At 37.4% G+C, this 20,712-nt stretch overlaps 1 protein-coding gene across 1 annotated transcript in view; it reads right to left on the bottom strand.

Moving 5' to 3' along the window:
• The window catches only part of LOC125120784 (IQ domain-containing protein H-like), a 147,403-nt gene that overhangs the window by 69,149 nt on the left and 57,542 nt on the right, over positions 1-20,712 (bottom strand). Inside the window, 2 exon segments of the mRNA XM_047769211.1 lie at positions 8,975-9,166; positions 20,302-20,477. Of these exon segments, the coding sequence (XP_047625167.1) occupies positions 8,975-9,166; positions 20,302-20,477 (368 nt within the window).

The raw sequence follows: 20,712 nt of genomic DNA, 5'->3' as shown, positions 1-20,712 counted from the left end.
TGTATATGTTAATCCCAACCTCCTAATTTATTCCTCCCCCATGTTTCCTTTTTTGGTAGCCATTAGTTTGGTTTCTAAATACTTGAGTCTGTTTCTGTTTTGTAATTTCTTTTGTATCATTTTTTTTATTAGATTCCACATATTAGTGATCTCATGATATTTGTCTTTGTCTGTGTGGCTTCACTTAGTATGATAATTTCTGAGTCCATCCATGTTGCTGCAAATGACCTTATTTCATTCATTTTTATGGCTTATATTCCATTGTATATATGTACTGCATCTTCTTTATCCAGTCCTCTATCAGTGGACATTTAGGTTGCTTCCAATTCTTGGCTATTGTAAATAGTGCTGCAACAAATGCTGGGGTGCATGTATCTTTTTGAATTATAGTTTTCTCCAGATAGATGCCCAGGAATGGGATTGCTGGATCATATGGTATTTCCGTATATAGTTCTTTAAGGAACCTCCCTACTGTTCTCTATAGAGTTGCACCAGCTTTCATTTCTACCAACAGTGTAGGAGGGTTCCTTTTTCCCCACATCCTCTCCAGCATTTATTGCTTCTGGACTTTTTGATGATGGCCATTCTGACTCGTGTGAGGGAATACTTCATTGTAGTTTTTATTTTCATTTCTTTAATAATTAGTGATATTGAGCATCTTTTCATGTGATTTTTGGCCATCTGTCTGTGTTCTTTGGAGAAGTGTCTGTTCAGATCTGCTGACCATTTTTTAAATGGGTTGTTTTTTTTTGATATAAAGTTGTATGAGATGTTTGTATATTTTGGAGATTAATCCCTTGTTGGTTGCTTTGTTTGCAAAGATTTTCTTCCAGTCTATTAGTTGTCTTTTAATTTTGTTTATGGTTTCCTTTGATATGCAAAAGCTTTTAAGTTTAATTAAGTCCCATTTGTTTATTTTTATTTTCATTATCTAGGAGGTGGATCAAGAAAGATATTGCTGTGATTTGTGTAAAAAGAAGTGTTCTGAGTATGTTACCTTCTAAGAGTTTTATAGTGTCTGGTCTTATGTTTTAGTCTTTAATTCATTTTGAGTTTATTTTTGTGTATGGTGTTATAGAGTGTTCTAATTTCATTCTTTTTGATGTAGTTACCCAGTTTTCCCATCTTTGCTTATTGAAAGGACTGTATATTCTAGCCTCTTTTGTCAGAGATTAATTGACCATAGGTGTATGGATTTATTTTTGGACTTTCTGTGCTGTTCCAATGATCTATGTTTTTGTGCCAGTATCATACTGTTTTTATTACTATAGCTTTGTAGTATAGTCTGAAGTCAAAGAGCCTGATTATTCCAGTTCCATTTTTCTTTCTCAAGATTGCTTTGGCTATTTGGGTCTTTTGTGTTTCCATGTAAATTTATAATTTTTTTGTTCTAGTTGTGTGAAAAATGCCATTGATAATTTAATAGTGACTGAACTGAATCTGTAGTTTGCCTTGGGTAGTATAGTTAGTCTGACAATATTGATTCTTCCAATCCAAGAACATAGTATACATTTGTTTGTGTCATCTTCGATTTCCTTCATCAGTGTCTTATATTTTCAGAGTATAGATCTTTGCCTCTTTAGGTAAATTTATTCCTAAGTATTTTATTCTCTTTGATGCTATGGTAAGTGGGATTATTTCCTTAGTTTCTTTTTCTGATCTTTCATTGTTATATATAGGAATGCAAGGGATCTCTGTGTATTAATTTTGTATCCTGCAGCACTGAATTCATTGATGAGCTCTAGTAGTTTTCTGGTATCATCTAGGATTTTCTATGTATAGTATCATGTCATCTGCAAACGTAACAGTTTTACTTACTATTTTCCAATTTGGATTCCTTTTATTTTTCTTCTCTGATTGCTGTGGTTGAGACTTTCAAAACTATGTTGAATAAAAGTGGTGAGAGTGGACATCCTTGTCTTGTTCCCAATCTTAGCAGAAATGCTTTCTGCTTTTCACCACTGAGAATGATGTTAGCTGTGGGTTTGTCATATATGCTTTTATTATGTTGAGATAGGTCCCCTTTATGCCCACCTTCTGGAGAGTTTTTAATAAATGGGTGTGGAATTTTTTTTTTTTTTTTGCTTTTTAGTGCCACACTTGCGGCATGTGGAGGTCTAATTAGAGCTACAGCTGCCGACCTTTGCCACAGCCACAGCAATGCCAGATCCAAGCTGCATCTCCAACCTACACCACAGCCCATGGTAACGCCGGATCCTTAAACCACTGAGCAAGGCCAGGGATCGAACCTACAACCTCATGGTTCTTAGTCGGAGTCGTTTCTGCTGTGCCACAATGGGAACACTTGAGTGTTGAATTTTGTCAGAAGCTTTTTTCTGTATCTAATGAGATGACATGGTTTTTATTCTTCAGTTTGTTGATACACTGTATAATATTGATTGATTTGCAGATATTGAAAAATACTTTCCTCTCTAGGATAAACCCACTTGATCATGGTGTATGATTCTTTTGATATATCATTGTATTTGGTTTGCTAATATTTTGTTGAGGATTTTTGCATCTATGTTCATCAATGATATTGGCCTATAATTTTGATGCTACTCTGATTGCGAAGATAGGCTGCTTAAGTTTTGGGAGAATTTACAGGCTCACCAAAATGATCATGCTAGGGTATCACATCGTGAAAGACATCAGAAGTTTGTCACTCTATGAACAATCAATGGGTGATATCTAAAACTCACTTTCATCACCTATGCACATAAATAGGTACATGAAGCAGTTAGGTTGCAAGCTGAATCCTAGGGATTTGCCAGACCACCTTTCTCTGAAATTCTAAGGCGTGTGTACTGACAGCCCTCATATCTCTACCCTGCTGGCAATAGGAGAGCAGCTCCCCCATCAGCCATGAAAGGGGAGAAATTTGAGAGCAATAACTGCTGCATTCCAGGGCTGTTTGTGTTTTCCACAAGTCTCTATAGAAAGCAGAAAATCTGCCACAAGGACAGCAGGCCACAAGGGCAGGGTTCTGAGGGAAAACACTGCTCCAGACTTTTAAAAAAGGAGTCTTTTCTAAATGGATTCAGCTTGGTTTGTCAAGGGTATGGGGGCCAGGAGGAGTGGAGGTGTTTTTTGTTGTTGTTGTTTTGTTTTTTGTTTTTGTCATTTTAGGGCCACACCTGAGGCATAGGGAGGTTCCCAGGCTAGGGGTCCATTCGGAGCTGTAGCAGTTGGCCTACACCATAGCCATGGCAACGCAAGCTCTGAGCCGCATCTGCAACCTACACCACAGCTCACAGCAATGCCGGATCCTTAATCCACTGAACAAGGCCAGGGGTCAGACCTGAGTCCTCATGGATGCTGGTCATATTTGTTTCTGCTGAGCTATGACGGGAGCTCCGGATGTGGGTTTTAAGCTAAATGTTGATCATTTACCAGCTGTGAACTTGGGCAAGTCACTTCATTTTCCAAGCATCAATTTCTCCACCTCTAAACAGAGTAACACCTTCTTATCAAAAATGATGTGGAAGTAAATAAGTGAAAATTTCAGGGTTTTTCTGAAATTGAATGACTCAATTCACATAAAGTGCTGAAATACCTGGCATCCAGTTGTCCCTCAGTATCAGGGGAAATTGGTTGCAGGACTCCCCTGGATACCAAAATCTGAGAATGCTCAAGTCTCATATGTAAAATGGCATTGTACATTCAGCCCTCTGTGGAGTCCACAGCTGTGGATCAAATATATAGCTGTACAATTCTATTATTATTATAAACAAATATAGGGAAATGTCAAGACCTTACAGAATATTTGTAGATCTACAAAATGCTAAATCTCATGTCTAGGTCAGTGTTTTGGCAACTACTAAATACATAAAGATAATCCAAGAAGTCAAGATTTTGAAATATAAAAATAAAAAAATTATCTTTTATATGTAGTTTAATGATTAGGGGAAAATGATTTCTTAGGTTTTTTTCCTTAACCTAGAAAACCTAGGTTTTTCTCTTAATACTAAGATGTTGTTTTCAATATAAAATAATAAATAATAAGACATGGAAAAAGAATCCCTTGCTAGTGATAAAATAACTGTGGCCATTAGGTAACATTCTGTTTTTCCTAAAATTATAAGATGCATTTTGACACCTGAAATGAAAGTGCAGATAGCTCATAATATCCAATGCTGGTAAGGTGGTGGTAAAACTAGTATGCTTATTCTCTGCTAGTTTCCCTGGAACTTGGTACTTCCTTCTTAGGAAGTAATGGTATGTATATAACAAGAGCCATAAAGCATTCTACCCCGAGTCTTTCTCATAGGGAAATAATTCAACAGAAGCAAAAAGAGGTATATACAAAAAGCGAAAATAAAAACAAACAAATCTTCCCTTTCTCCTCCTTCTTTCCTCCCTCCCACCACCACAAAAAAGAAATCTAAATTTTCCGGCTTAGTTGAAAGTTTTCATATATTAAAGTAAATCAACACAAGGGAATATTATACAGCCATTAATCGTGATGACTGCAGGTAAGCCTGGAGAATGTTTAAGGTCTGAAGTTTAAATAGCATATGTATAATTATCATAGCTGTAAGAAATAAATACTGTCCATTTGGAAATTGCTGCACAAAAATGAAAACAACTGTGTTTGGAGAAAGTCATCATGTACTTATTTTGTTAAATATTTCTTTAATTTTGTTGTATTGTCTTTTGACTTTTCTTAAAAATTTTATGGGTAAAGGGTAATGGTTCTTTGGCATCTCCTAATAAGTACCTATTAAATTCCACAAAAGCACCAAGCTCAGTCATCTACAGTGGCTCCCATGACCCAGTTACAAAGCCATCTCGATGGATGGAGTTTTCACAATGGAAACAGAGAGAGTTCTAAGGCACTGACTTATTAATAGTTTTCTTTTGTAATAGTGCATTTTGTTTGCTGACTTAGTTCTGCAAAGAAGTAAAATAACTATTGTGGTGTATTATACTTTTTCTAGACTTGGGTGCCTTGAATTAGTTTTTTTTAAAATATATATATATGTGTCTATATTTTCTTGGTGATCCCAAATTAATTTCAAATGTCTAACAAAGTACACCAAAGTACAAAAATTTAAAAATGCTCATGCAAAGGGCTAAAATAGTGATACTATATAGTAGCATTCAAGAGCCAATTCGATTTCTTTTTTTTCGTTTTTCTTGTTAAGTGGTGAAGTTGTGATGCCAAGACTTCTGCATCATACACTCTCCATCCAGTAAAACGAGGATTAAAGAAGGTCTGCACAGAGAAACCCAAAAATAAACTGGCTTAGCTCTCTCTACAAAGTTCTTTTGCAAAGCAGTGTCCCCAGACATCACTGCCACCAAGACAATCTTCCAGGAATGAGGGAGGGAAGTTTTACTCTTTAAAGAAAGAAAAAGGCACAAGAAGGACTGGTACCACAGCAAATATCTATCTGGGTATCCCCGCATTGTCTTAGGTGAGAATGTCCAAGAAGATTTTTCCCTTACAGGTGTGTCTTTGCTTAAACCTTTATTCCTACTGAATGAAAAGAAATTCCCCTGACTGGGGAGTGGGGACTTTGGAATGTGTACACAAATGTAGTTTCATTGAACCTTAACAAGTATTGAGTACTTAAGTGAATTTACTGGAACCTATTGGGGGAAGTAGGTTTTGCTAGCTGGTAGAATGAAGAGAGTTAGGTTGGTACCAAGCCACCAAGAGAAAAATGGGAGTTGTGGTGTTCTCATTGTGGCCATCAGGTAACATTCTGCTTTTCCTAAAATCACCTACAGGTCTACTCTGATTTTTTAAATGTGACTTTGGCTTTTTAGCATTTGTTGGTTCTATGACTTTGTTTCAAGTCTCAGCTGCAACCAGACAAATAACTCTGGTTCTCAATTAGATAGGTTAAAAAAAAAATCTTTATATTAGATCCTTGAGTCTACACTGAGTCATGCCTACATCTAAAACCAATATCTGCTATACACACGAGAATCTCAAAACAGTTCAGACTCCCATAAACTGTCCTGTTTTTAATCTGTTGCCTACAACATACCAACGAGAAAAATCATGGTATAGTGTTGTAAACTGTTATGCAAATGACACTATTTGTAAGTATTAACATAATTTAGTGCTTACAGTCATATTCTCATTTCTAATAATTCTCCCAGAATGGAGTCTTTCTCTGGACTCTTAGCCTGCAGGATAGTCTTTCATCAAGAAGCTGAAATTTTTAATAACCTGCCAGCATATGTTTTGTATGTGCCAGGCTAGGCTTGATGACACAACATCTTCATTATCAAAAGAAACAGGTCTACAAACTGTAATAGGACATTAAAACATGCCTGTGCTCATAAAGTAATACTTTGATGTCTAAATGTGCACCATTATGATGGTCTTCTGGAACAAAGGATAATTCTAATCCTAAATTCTCTATAGCTACACTCAGTAGAGATTGCAGTTCACTTCCACTCTGAATGTGATTTTGCTTTGAAGGCCAAAGAACGTCAATAGTCTCCTACAAAAAAAACCAAGCTTTTCAGAACTACTTTATTTTTTATTTTTATTTTTGCCTTCTAACCACACTATGGCTAAGCACAGGTCTCAGGGTTTAAAAAGATTTCCGAATAATTATTTTTCCTTTGTTAAGTTAAAAAGGAAGGATTTAGACAGATTATTAGTTATTCAAAAGTGTTTCACATTTAACAACATTAACAACAATACCAAATGTATTTGGTGACAATTTTAAATGGTATAGTTTAAAATAATTGCAATTAAATAACATATAGTAAGGTATCTAAGTGCAATTCAGCCAAATGCCAATGTTTTAAATATTTTTAAAACTTAAAAGTCAGACATTTCAAATTTATCATAGTTTAATGTCAGGATAATTCTATAAAAATTATTGGCTTGAAATATTGTGACCAGCAAATACTTTGTACACTAACATTTCACTATTTTAGGTTTAAAAAGTCATACTTTTCATGGTTTAATATCAATAGCTGTGCTAAAAAATTTTTTTATGCAAGATGAAATAAAATCCAGTCCAGAGAGAACACAAGAGAAACCTCTGTGGGTCTCAAAATTAAATACATTTTCCTTGTTTTATTTTTTTCTAGAAGAGTAATTCACTTTGGTATCCTTTAAATAATATGTAAAAAGCTGGCCATGACAGGTACTGCATTTAGTCTACTCATTGATAGAGGGGGAAGAAAAGCCCAGAATAGATCATGGGGAGGACAGAAACATTTGTCAAAGGGAACTCTCACTTCTGACTGTTCTCTAGATTTATTCATCATTTCATTTTCACAAGAATAATGTGGTTCTCTTTTGTATGCCCCTCCCTTTCTGTCACTTGTGTCTTGATTCATATGCCTCTGTAGTGGGGGTGCTCAAAGAAGATGCAAGTCACGGCACAGCCCACCCCTACAGGCGTAGATGGGGAAGGAATCAGTTCAGGGAATTTGTGTCTGAATTTTCCTAATCAGTTTTGCTTTTACCAGCAGCTCAGCCAAAACAGAGATTTGGGATTAAGAGAAGCCAGGCAAGTTAAGGCCTCTGATGCAAAGTGAAGTGACTTTTAGAATGGTGGGTTTAATTAATGTTATATTAAGTCATATAACACTGATTATTAAGAAAGTTTGAGGAGTTCCTGTTGTGGCTCAGTGAGAATGAACCTGGCTAATATTCATGAGGATGCAGGTTCCATCCCTGGCCTTGCTCAGTGGTTTAAGGATCTGATGTTGCTGCAAGCTGCAGCATTGGTTGCAGATGCTGCATCGTTATGTTTGTGGCATAGGCTAGCAGCTGTAGCTTCAATTCAACCCCTAGCCTGGAAACTTCCGTATGCCACAGGTGCGACCCTAAAAAAAAAAAAAAGAAACAAAGTTTGAAACAGACTGTTAAGTTGTACAATTCATCCTTCTACCAATATACATGCAAAAATCTACACATGTCACTCATATGCTGAATTTTTACCTATGATTCAGTTTTTGCTGGGAGATTTTCTTGCTGGAATGTATTATTTTCTCAACATCTCACAGAGACCAGCAGTTCCATAAATTCCTTGAATTGTCTTCAAAAACATATGACTGCTGACAGAACACTATTATACATTAGCTTCCAGGTGACAAACATTCACTAATAGAATTTTTCTCTCATAATAAAATACAGCTAACTTAATAACAACAGTTGTTAGAAGCACATGATCAAAACCCACCTAGAGCAAATGATTAAATTTGTAATTTTATTTGAATATGGTAAAAAATTATTTCCTAATTATCATAATCAATTTGAAGACTTTTAGGGCCCCAAGAAGGAATATTTAAAATAACCTAATCAGAGTTTGGGTATAACAAATACAAACTACTGTATATAAAATAGATAAACTACAAAGTCTTACTGTATAGCACAAGGAACAGTATATAATATCTTGTAAATAAACTATAATGGAAAAGAATCTGAAAAAGTGTATGTATATATGAAAACTGAATAATGTTTCTGTACATCTGAAACACAACATTGTACCTCAACTACACTTCAAGAAATAAAATAGGAGTTCCTGTTGTGGCGCAGTGGTTATCGAATCCGACTAGGAACCATGAGGTTGTGGGTTCGATTCCTGGCCTTGCTCAGTGGGTTAAGGACCCAGCTTGCCGTGAGCTGTGGTGCAGGTTGCAGACGCGGCTCGCATCCCACGTTGCTGTGGCTCTGGCGTAGGCTGGTGGCTACAGCTCCGATTCGACCCCTAGCTTGGGAACCTCCATATGACGTGGGAAACGGCCCTCGAAAAGGCAAAAAGACAAAAAAATAAAAAAAATAAAAAAAATAAAATAACCTAATCAACCTCATTTACTTTGTATATAAGAACTAAGGCCCAAGAAAGTAAAAACTTGCCTAAGGTCTCACTACTGGGATGTAGATGACATGGTTGAGTTTAGAAGAAAGTGTCTTATCTCCTAGCAGAGCCTTTTGCTTTATCTCCTAAATGTTCACAGACACTTCAGGTTTATGTTACCATCGAACACTCACTTGTGCCCATTTCTTCCTCCAGTCTTCGTGGCCATATCTGTGACTCTCCTTTAGGACCCACTTGTAGCACTTTAGGTGGGAAGGGATGTCACAAAATGCAGTCCCATTTCCTCCAAACTCATAGTCCATTTTAAAGAGCCAGCGTTGGATTTTCAGGTGATCGATAACCAGCTGACTCACTTGTTCTATTATCTGTGGGGCCAAAGACACAGCAACACTTAGTATAGCTAGTTTCCTGGATTCCTTCTTATTGTGTTAACTTGGTTGTGGTACTTCTCATGTGTCTTTAATTTCATATAGTCTGTTCATTCTGTTATCTTCTAGTTGTTAAGACAGATTAGAAGTTTGAAGTGTTATTTATCTGTATACACATATATGTATGTGTGTGTGTGTGTGATGTAAACAAACAACAATTGGACCAAAGATGTTTAAAAATATAATCTTTTTTGAAAGTATTTTGAAATTATCATTTCACTGGCTTTTGAAGGCAAAAGAAAAAAATCTGTGAATATCTATAATTGAATCTTGGTATTCTTTCTTTTTTCAGAGAATTGTGTTTACTTATTGATTCTTCAAATGACGTTTTTATAGTTTCAAGACTATAAAAATTTATAACCTTGAAAAATTTAACTGTTTAGAGCTTTGCAGAGCTTTTAAATGTTATAATCTATAACACATTTAATTTTTCCTCATTAGCATACATGAAATACATTTGTTTGTCTGCTCAATTGACCAAGTGCATTGTATGTATTATATGAACAAGACAAAGGAGATAAGTGGGTGCAGCCCTAAAAAAAAAAAAGTAAAATCGACAAAAGGTAAAATATTCATGAAAACAACTTTCTTGGAATACACATCTATGCAACATATTATTTGAAACAGTATTCCCTCGTGAACTGGGCTCAATCACATGGATGTTGCAGGGATAGAAGTTCAAGCTCTAATATCACAATCATAATAATGGTAATAATACCTAATATTACTGAACTCTCAGTAGGATCTAGGCTTTTGGCTAAGCTCTGTACATGAGTTTTCTCATTTAATATTCACAAAAACCTATGAGGGAGGCACCATTATTAGTTCCAGTTTATATACAAAAAAACTGCCCCTCAGCTAATTTAAATAACTTGCCCACAATCACACATACTGAGCGGCAGAGCAGAGACTCCACCTAGGCTGCTCTGAGGTCAACACCTGTGCTCATTCCCTGACCACTGTGCTGCCCATCTCAATCTGCAGAGAGGTGGAGGAGAAGTGTGAGGCAGAGAAGGAAGAAGGGAGCAAGAGAAGCCAACTTTTCTTAAAGTCAATAATCTATTTGGGATACTTCTGAATCAGGCAAAAAGCCTATAATAAGACTACTTAATTATAAGTAATACTGTTTTAGTGGAGCCTTGGCGAAAAATAACTCATTAGATCACAAAATTATTCTTTAGTTTTCTCATCTAACTTTCTAGTCTATACTTCACAGAAAGAAACAAAACAATTCCAAGCATTCTCTCTCCTGATGCTACCCCGTGCTGTTTTTGGCCATGATCTATGCTTAAGGAGGCCTGTGTAACACTATTCTCTTCTCTTTTCATGAGTTTTTATTCACTAAATGGATTAAAAACAAAAAACTAAACAGTGGGAAGGAACTCAAGATTACAATTCTGTTGAAATCTGAAGCTGGAAGATTAAAATTATTTTGATTGAAGGCACAATCTGTTCTCTTATTTGTGTGTTTCCAGCAAATCTTCCTGGGGATGTTATACTGTACAGCAGTGTGGAAATGACACAGGCATACTTGGAATCCCTGGAAGCCCCATGCAACCATGGGGTATTCACTGAGGGTGAAAATGGAATTGTTTTAGCTGCCTAATCATCAAGTAGTATCTGTGTATAATTTGGGTGTTTAAATGATAAGTACTCTGACACCATACAGTTGTGACACCATACAGTTGTGAGCATAACCTAGGAAGATTTTTCAGTGTGCCTTCCAAAGTGACATCTCTTCTTTCTCTAATGTTGTATTGAGAAGATAGATTCTGTTTGTTGTATTATGGTCATATATTGCAGAAGTAGAAATGATCTTTGGCCTGTTAATATCCAATAACATTCTTTTTTTTTGTCTTTTTGTTGTTGTTGTTGTTGTTGTTGCTATTTCTTGGGCCACTCCCACGGCATATGGAGGTTCCCAGGCTAGGGGTTGAATCGGAGCTGTAGCCACCAGCCTACGCCAGAGCCACAGCAACGCGGGATCTGAGCCTCGTCTGCAATCTACACCACAGCTCACGGCAGTGCCGGATCGTTAACCCACTGAGCAAGGGCAGGGACCGAACCCGCAACCTCATGGTTCCTAGTTGGATTCGTTAACCACTGCGCCACGATGGGAACTCCTCCAATAACATTCTATTGCCAGTGTTAGGAAAGGTGTTCTGGCACAGCCTTTTTCATTGTATATTTGGAGGTTTCAACTAGTAACAATTATTATCTGTTTCTTCCAAATCCTATTATTTGTTCCTTCTGAGAATCTTATAAATGGGCACCCGTTGATGGATCCCTTACAGTAATGAAAAGGATCAATAGTATTGTAAAGACTGCACCAGTGGAAAGAATTATGTGCTATCTTTAAGTGAAAATTGAACAGTGGTTTAAAGTAGCATAGGCATTTTTGATTGTTTAACTAAAGCTGTCAGTATTTCATATGGAGCACATGACAGGAAGAGAACTTGCATGGTTACTTTGTGGATGAAAATAGGAAATTCTCCCTGTGCTCAAGCAGGAGTTTAAAAATAAATAAATAACTTAGTCATAAACCAGATGACTTTATGCTGTTGCCAAACATTTATCATTTTCTGTTTGAGTCTGTTGATTCAAAAGATAATAATATACTGGAGTTCCCGTCGTGGCGCAGTGGTTAACGAATCTGACTAGGAACCATGAGGTTGCGGGTTCGGTCCCTGCCCTTGCTCAGTGGGTTAACGATCCGGCATTGCCGTGAGCTGTGGTGTAGATTGCAGATGCAGCTCGGATCCAGCGTTGCTGTGGCTCTGGCGTAGGCTGGTGGCTGCAGCTCCGATTCGACCCCTAGCCTGGGAACCTCCATATGCTGCGGGAGCAGCCCAAGAAATAGCAGAAAGACCAAAAAATAAATACATAAAAAGATATAATATATTTTTTAACTGCTATTCTGGTGTAGGGAAGAAGTCTACCACTAAAATCTAACTGATGGCCAGGAATATTTATTAACCTAAATTAAAATAATCACAGCTCTCTTTCACCAGCTTTAAGTTTATGATGCACATCAACATAGTCAGTGTAATTGATTCGTCACCATCTGCAAATTCAAAATGCTGACATATTCAGATAGATTAGGTAGGATAGTCACTATCTGAAAAAATCTCAGTGGAGTATTTCAATCCTTGAATGACCTCAGACATATGTTTTCCAAACAAGTAGCACAGACCTCAATTATAACTTGGTTTATCATGATACAGTTTGCACATGCCATAGGTGAATGACACCCCTCAAATACAATTTGTCTTCTAGAAGAAGTTTTTTTTGTTTTTTTTGTGTGTGTATTTTAGGGCCACACTCACAGCATATGGAAGTTCCCAGGCCAAGGGTCAAATTGGAGCTGCAGCTGCTGGCCTGCACCACAGCCATAGCGATGCTGGATCCGAGCCATGTCTGCGACGTACACTACAGCTCACAGCAATGTATCTTTAACCCACTGAGCAGAGCCAGGATCGAACCTGCATCCTTATGAATACTAGTCAGCTTCACTACCACTGAGCCACAATGGGAACTCTGAGGAAAGGTTTTAAATCCTACTTCTGAATATCAGTTTTAGAGGGAGGTTTTTCTGCATTAAATGTGCCTACATCTTTAACCACAATCAACATATAAAGTTCTAAACTACTTCATGGCAAAGGTTGCCCAAGTTCTCGTCAGTGGGGATGAAAGCAAGACATATAAATACTGCACATACATTTTAAAGTTTTGAAGATTGTTTAATGTAACATATATGGAATCGTATCATTTAAAAATGCATTTCACTTGTATTAAGCCCATCAATCTAGTATTCTACAGGGAAGCAGAGTTAAGCAATCCACTTTGTTACCTTCAAATGCCAGTGGAGGATAATGACCATGGAAATGACACACCAGTTCAGGGGGAGCCCCTCTCTTTTGCTCCTATTAAAATTGCCTGTGCCTTTTCCAGATTCTTCCATCTTCAAGAGAAACTTTATTCTTGCACACTTGTGTTGCTTAAGAACACTCTAGCAAGACTAAAACACTTTGGGGACAATTTAATAAGTTAATATTTTCTTCAAACTAGTCTCTGGAAAGTAAGATTTGTTGAAAGGCTTGATTTGGGGGCTTAGCAACTTTGAGGTGCAAAGTATCATGACCAGGCAGCTAACAGAAGAAGCATAATCCCTAAATATTGTCTCTTACAAACACCCTCATTGTGTAGAGAGTTAATTTCCTAAGAAGTGGGTGCCTGAGATAACTTGTGATTGGCTCAGAGAAATGGTTAAGAGATGTACTGAAACAGAGGTTAAGAAATGTTAACAGCCATTTGTTTTTTATTTTCTTTACTGTGAAAAAAAGATAGCAGCTAAATGGAAGAACACCTGCCAGAGCTAACTCAGAGTGGCTAATTACTAGTTCTCTAGTGGCTAATTTTGTAGAGGCTAATATTATAGTTCTCTAAACAGTTAGGTCCCTAACTATGTGCTAGAAGAATGTATAGTCATAGACTTGGACCAAGGCAAAACTCAGAAGCAGATAGTTTTCCTCCTGGAGTCATTTCCCTTTCCCTTTCTGGAGTTTTCCCCTTCCTTCCTTTGTGGCTCCCTCCTGAGAGCTAGAATTTTTTTTACAGAGCTACCTGTGTCTATAGTCCTCTGCCACATGACCTCTGCAATATGACTTGGCAGAGAGACTCACTCCCTGGAGCTTTCTGAAAATCTGCTCCTTGTAGCCAAAACTGACTCTCATATTTCTTAGGGTCCTGCTAAATGACTATCTAACTAATATGATGAACTCATCTCTGTTAAAGCAATAAATATTCATAGCAGGTTAATACATTAATAGGACCTTTAATTCCTTAATCCAAATGAATAAATACTTTGGGAGTTCTAACAATTTCTATAAGCCCAATAGGAAGATATTTTGAAACCTGAAGGCCTAAAGTAGATCTTATCAAATCAACTCAAGTATTCCACACTATTCTTCACTGGGTGGGGTTGACTCCAGAAGACCTAAAGTTCCCCCAAGGTCAAGAGGATGTGAAATATTTGAACAGAGTCTCATTTGTCCACCCCGCATACCTGCTGGTGACTGTAGATGTTATATATTCCAGGAGGGACTGGCACATTGGCACTGTCAAAGATGCATTTACTTCCAGACTTGGTACTACAGAAATGAGCTAGTTCAGGCTCTGGGCCCAGGATGGGTATGTCTAACATATCTGCTACAGCCAGATCATCTCTGTGAAGGAGCCCGCTGACAATGTAGGCTTCTTTTCCTTGGATGAGATTTTTAATTCTTTTGATTGCCTTGGGACTGTACATCAGGTGAGTGGCCAGGCACATATGCTGCTTCTAGGGAGAAGATCATATTTTTCTTGTTAAAGGTGTTCTTTTTCTGGTCCATACACCTAATTTATAATGTTGCACACAATAAATACATTATTAATAGCAAGCTGGGTTATGACCTATCCTGTTGTTTAGCAGTTTAAATTGATAAAAGCTGTTGGGGTGAGGCTTCATAATCGCTCACATCTTTAGTGTGTTGGAAATAGGCTCACTGGGAATAGAACTAATTACTACACATCTGTATTTATTTGATCCACGTGGAATTATCCTTCTGTCAGAAGGAAAAGAGGCTGACGGCCTTTGGATAATAGTGATTCATCTCTACAACACTTCTGGCATGGTTTAACACTAAGGCGTCTGGAAAATCAATACAAAAAATGAAGGAAAAAAGCCCTATGGCATTCTTTACTATACAAGACTCCTAATCTGGAGTAGAAAAATGACACTTGACTTGATACTTCCCAAAGTTCTACCACAAATTCCATTTCAGAGAATATGTATTTTTATGATGACTATCATGGTTCTTAGCCAACACTCCAGAGAGGAGTCACGAATGGAAAATATCTGAGGATTTCAGCAAGACTTAAATTTGTTTTCCAATGGAAAAAAACTTTCCATTTTTGACTTTAGACCCAGCTCAGCAATATGTGTGACTGTCTCATTCAATTAAATAATTTCAGCATGTTAATAGAGGCAGAAGATGGAGCCAGATGGTCAGCACAGAGTAAAACTAATACAAGCATGTCTCAGTGCTCAAGGAGTGGGGACACAGATGAGTACAATTAATGCATAACTAATATAAGGCTGAGAAGGGCCATAAAGAGCTACAGAGTGCCTTGGAGGCATGGAAGAGGGAGGCAGAGGCCACATGCTAGTGGGGGAAGCTGAAAAGGCAAATTACTCATCCTCCTTGGGCCTCAGTTTCCTCATCTGTAAAATGAGTATAATGATAGTACCCATCTCAAAGAGGTGCTATGAGGATTAAGTGAGATGACAACAAGAAGTACTTAAATAGTGCCTTGGATATAATAAGCACTTAATGAATGTGAGCTCTTATCATTGTTATGAAAGAGGTTGGGTTGAAGTGAGTTCTGAAGGATGGGTAGGATTTTATCTGGTAAGGGTAGACATAGCCCATGACAGAATATCAGAACTCAAGATTGTGTCATTTCCTCTGGAGAAGAGGGCATCATGGCACACGAGAAAGTGCTGAGGCTAAGGAGTCAAGTGGTTCTGGCTTTGAATCCAGCTCTATCCCTCATGAGCAACCTGAACTTGGGCAAATGACTTAGACTCCTTGAACCTAAGTGTCTCTGTCTGCTGAATGGGAACAAAAATACCTATTTGATGGGTTGGCTGTAAGAATAAAATTAGATCATGTATGTATAACACCTATTATAATGCATGGTATTGAGTTGATATTCAATAAATACTAGTAATTATTTTTACAAAGAAAACTCTATTAAAATAAAGTCATTAAAATATCATGCACAGTCTTCCCACTGTGGTGCAGTGGGTTAAAATCTGGTGTTGTCTCTGCAGCTGTGCCAGTTTGCTCCCTGGTTCGGCACAGCAGGTTAAGGATCCAGGGTTGCTGCAGCTGTGGCATAGGTCGCAGCTGCAGCTCAGGTTTGATCCCTGACTTAGGAACTTCCATGTGCTGCAAGTGGGGCCAAAAAACAAAACAACTCATGCAAATAATATAATGCAAGATGTGAGAGTCTTAAGAGAGTTCAAGGGATTTTGTAGATTGGCACCTAGTCCCCCAATTTAGGTCAAAATTACCCCCAATTTAGGTCAAAATTACCTATTCAGCGTGGCATTAAAATGTGGAGAAATTCTGAGCCACTATTTTGGGGACTATGAGTTTGCAAACTGTTGGCGGGTATAACTGCTGAGTATAAGAGAGAGACTGAGGATGAGGAGAACCTCTGGATTTCAGTCCTGTCTGAATTTGTAACTTTCGGATTGATTTAGAAAACTCTTTCTGAGTCTCAGTTCTCCATATTCAAATGAGGAGTGAACTAGAAGTGTCTAGGGTCCTCGCAGCTGTGAAATAATGTTCCCTTTAAGAACCAAAGCTCTTCTGGACATATTATTTAATGGGTACAGAGCTTCTGCTTCAGATGTTGAAAAAGTTTTGATGGGTGATATGATGGTTGTACAACAACTATCACTGAACTATACACTTAAAATTGCTTAAATGGCAAAATTTATGTTACGTATATTCCACCTCCCTGCCCAAAAAGGACAAAAAAACCCAAAGCTCCTCTGAGAAGAGGATTTATGATTTACCCTTTTGAACCCTTCCTTCAGCGCAAGTGTTCTAAGTTCCTCAGTCTATGCAATATGTCTTTTCTACCATAATTTAAATCCATTTTCAAAACACACTTCTGAGAATGTAACTCTAGGCAATCCACTATTCCATTAGACAATGGCTGGTGACAGCACCTGACAGCAAAAGTTTGTGCTTACCATCTGATTGATCACTGCTTATCCCCCTTGTTTATTTCACTCCTTTCCTTTCCCTACACATGATTCCAATGAGGAAATGTGGAAAAATGTATGTCTGGGAGAACTGGTGACTTGAGTCATAACAGCTGTGGTGGGCTTTTCAGGGTGCCTGGAAGAATGTTTCAAAGGGGGCACTTCTCTCAAGTTCTCAGCGTTTTGGTGTGTACCCTTTCATTTGATCCATTTGATTCATTTCATTTGTATAACACTGTACCAATTAACATTTCCTCTTTTGGAGTTGAGGAAACTGAGGCTCAGGTGATTTGCCCATAATCACACAAGCTGGTAAATAGCTTCGACAAGATTCAAACTCAGTATTAGCACAGTTTTCATGCCATAAGTGCCGGGATTTCTCCCATTTTACAGATTGAGTAGTGAGGTCCGATGGCTTTATGAAGAGTGATGAGGGGATGGCGGATGCAGCAATAGAACCCTCATGTTAAAGTTCTGAGCACATTTCCAGCCAGGATGGGTCTGTCTCCTTTAGGGATGTTTCTCTATGGCAAGTACCCTACCCAAATCTGTTAAATCATCTGTGAGCATGCCTTATTCTTCAGACAAGATGGTACCATAGTATTGTGTTCAATGTGTGTTTAGTACAGTTTCAAATGTGGGTGGGTGACATATACTACTGACCACAGGTTGTGTGTGACCATTTAGAGAAAATCAGTATCATCAGATCCAGGCTGTAGATTAACCCAGATGACAAAAAACCTAAAATGTTCCTAATTGCATAACATTATAGCTACATTTAATTTAGCACCACTAATTTTGTTTGACCTCAGACAAAAGGTAGTCATCTAGGATCTTCATAAACATTAAAAGTTCAAAAATAGACATGATGACTTTATAGCAGCATTTTTTACCATTACAAATTCAAACATTGTACAGTAACTTAAAGAGATGTACAAACAGAGTTTTGGCACACCTTAAAAAAATCTCCTCAAAACCATCCATTCGAATGAACATCAGCACTAATATAATCTCTCAAACCCATTAAAAAGAAATAAAGCCACAACTAAACATGAGTGGGAAATGGTTTGAAAGTGAGAGTTAAAATTAAACTCACACTTTCAAACCATTTCCTCCTCCTGTATTTTAGAAAATTGATTGCCTGTGAGTGATTAGTTTCTCAAATAATTTAAACAATAAGTACTAAGTACTTAAAATATTCCCTGCTTATTTCTATTCCCAGAGATGCAAACCTACATTACGAATGTAACTTGATGCCTCTGTTAGTGCCAACTACGAATCTCCTCTTATAGGAGTTGAAGAGTGGACTATAAGGATACATTTCCCAGGAAATAGACCACAGAGCTGGAAAGGACTTTGAAATGATGTAATCAATCACCTCGTTTTACAGATGATGAACAGAGGACCAGAGAGGTAAAGAGGCTTGCTCAAGGCTACAAGGTCGTATAGGAGCAAGATAGTCATTCCAATTCATGATAATGTTCTGGGGTCAGACAAATTTGAGTTCATAGTCTTGGCTCCACCAGTGACTTAGGACAAGGAAATAAGCATTGGTTTCCTCAGCCATAGAAGGAGATTGATATTTTCTGTCTTGCAGCTGTAGTCTATTTATCAAACAAGAAAATGAATACTAAACATTCGATAACTGTTAGCTGTTTACAACACTTTCCTTTTCCCAAACCTAGTATCCCCTCCCCATTCATGCCTCTTCAATGTATGTTTGTATCTCAGATATACAGAAACTGCTTATTAGCACCTACAAGGTATTAGCTCCAGTTTCTGGCTGGAGAAAATCAGGAAATTAACCACACACTAATTATAGTTCTTTTCTTTCCTTGCTTCCCGGTAGCCACAGTAACTCTGACATTGAGGCTACGGAATAGCTAGGAAGCACCAAAGCAATCCTTGCACTGGTGGAGGATATTGGAAAATTTCTGAGATTATAAATAGTTATGATTTGTCCTCTATCTTTTCCTGCCCCTAACCTTGCCTTCCTCTTCCACAGCCAAATGGAGCCAATGAAACAGAGATAGGTGGAGGGCTTTTATGGAAATATTGGGGTATCCAGTTAGGAAAAAATACGATCTTCATATTTATAGACGAGAGTAAAATTCACTGAGTATATCAGCAAAGTAGAAATATCCAGTCACTTGTGATGAAACATGATGGAGTTTAATGTGAGAAAAAGAAAATATATATTCTTAGTGACTAGGTCACTTTGCTGTACAGTAGAAATTGACAGAACACTGTAAATCAACTATAGTATAAAAAATAAAAATCATTAAAAAAAAGAAAGAAAGAAATGTCATAGCAACCCTCCTCAGCCCTGGCAGGATTTATTTATTTATTTATTGGTCAAATCATGGTGCATCTGAAGTGTTAATGGGTAGTAACTCAACACATAGGTACTTCCTGCATGGAACCATGCAATCAGTTTCTCTGACAATAGAGAGTTGACTTTGGTGAATCCCACTTGTGAATGAAGAGAGCTCTCTTTCAGCAAATTCAGACTATTGGATGATATTAAAAGTCTCCTCAAAAGTGCACAGGTCACTAGGTATTAAAATGTTGGTTGTTTACCAAGGAAAGTTTAAATTATTAGAATATAGAGAACTTCATTTCAAACCATCTCTTATACTACCTTATTCTAGAATGCTGTTCTCATGGTTCCATGTATTTCCCAAAAGTTCTTATTTAGGGATGAGATTCGAGCTGGACTTCACTCTATTCATTAAAAATTCAGTTTTTAAAGAAGTTTTAAAAAAAATGACCCTTACTCAATATGAACCATGTGATGTGGTAAATAAGACTGAATTTCGCTGAGGGGAAAAAAACCCATGGAATAACAAGGAATACCAGTGTGGAAATCAGAAAACAGGGGCCTTGGGCTTGATTCTGTCCCAAACTAGCTCTGTGACCATGGGCAGGCCCAGCCTTTCTCTGCCTCTGTGTCTTCCACATAAAATTAAGAAAAAGAAATCATAGATGTTATAAATTCACCTACTTGATGGTACAACCTAATAACTATAATTAGATTTTAGCTACAGAGAAACTGGGCAGCAGTAGCTCAGCTAACTCTGCAAGTTAAACTGGGATATTTATTTCCTGCAGTCCAACTAGTAGTCTAATCAGTAAAGCTGTTAAACTTGCAATAATATTTCACTGATGTGTACCAGAGCGTTGCAAGTTATAAAATTTCCAATTTAATTTTACTGCATCCCTGAAGCCGTAGTAATTAGAAGACAAAACTCACAGTGAAGATGTTTATAGCTTCAGGGGTGATAATTTTGAACCTGTCCTGCAGGTCACTTCTGTTCTCAAGGTTCCCTGATTTGACAGCTGCCTGTAGACTCAGGATCTTATTGTAATACAGTAGTAACTCATCACTCATTTGATGGGAGCAGATGTAGATGACGCTCACATTGGCATCTAAAAACAACAGGCACAATGTTAATTACTGGTGTAAAGGTAAATGACATTATGAACTCTGGCATTGGATTGATGTTGCACAGTTTAAAATAAAGAGCATATCCAAATGGCACACTGAAGAAGTTAATTTAGATTGGTTTTGTACAGATCTTAGCAATTTAATGGACTTTTTTGCACTTTGCATTTCTCTAAAGAAAAGATAAATAACACCGCCATTAAAAAAAATATAGACATG

Source organism: Phacochoerus africanus, chromosome 2 (assembly GCF_016906955.1).
Source record: "Phacochoerus africanus isolate WHEZ1 chromosome 2, ROS_Pafr_v1, whole genome shotgun sequence".
Taxonomy (NCBI): domain Eukaryota; kingdom Metazoa; phylum Chordata; class Mammalia; order Artiodactyla; family Suidae; genus Phacochoerus; species Phacochoerus africanus.
The sequence above is the reverse complement of the archived record's forward strand: the minus strand, read 5'-3'. Positions and strand labels throughout refer to the sequence as shown.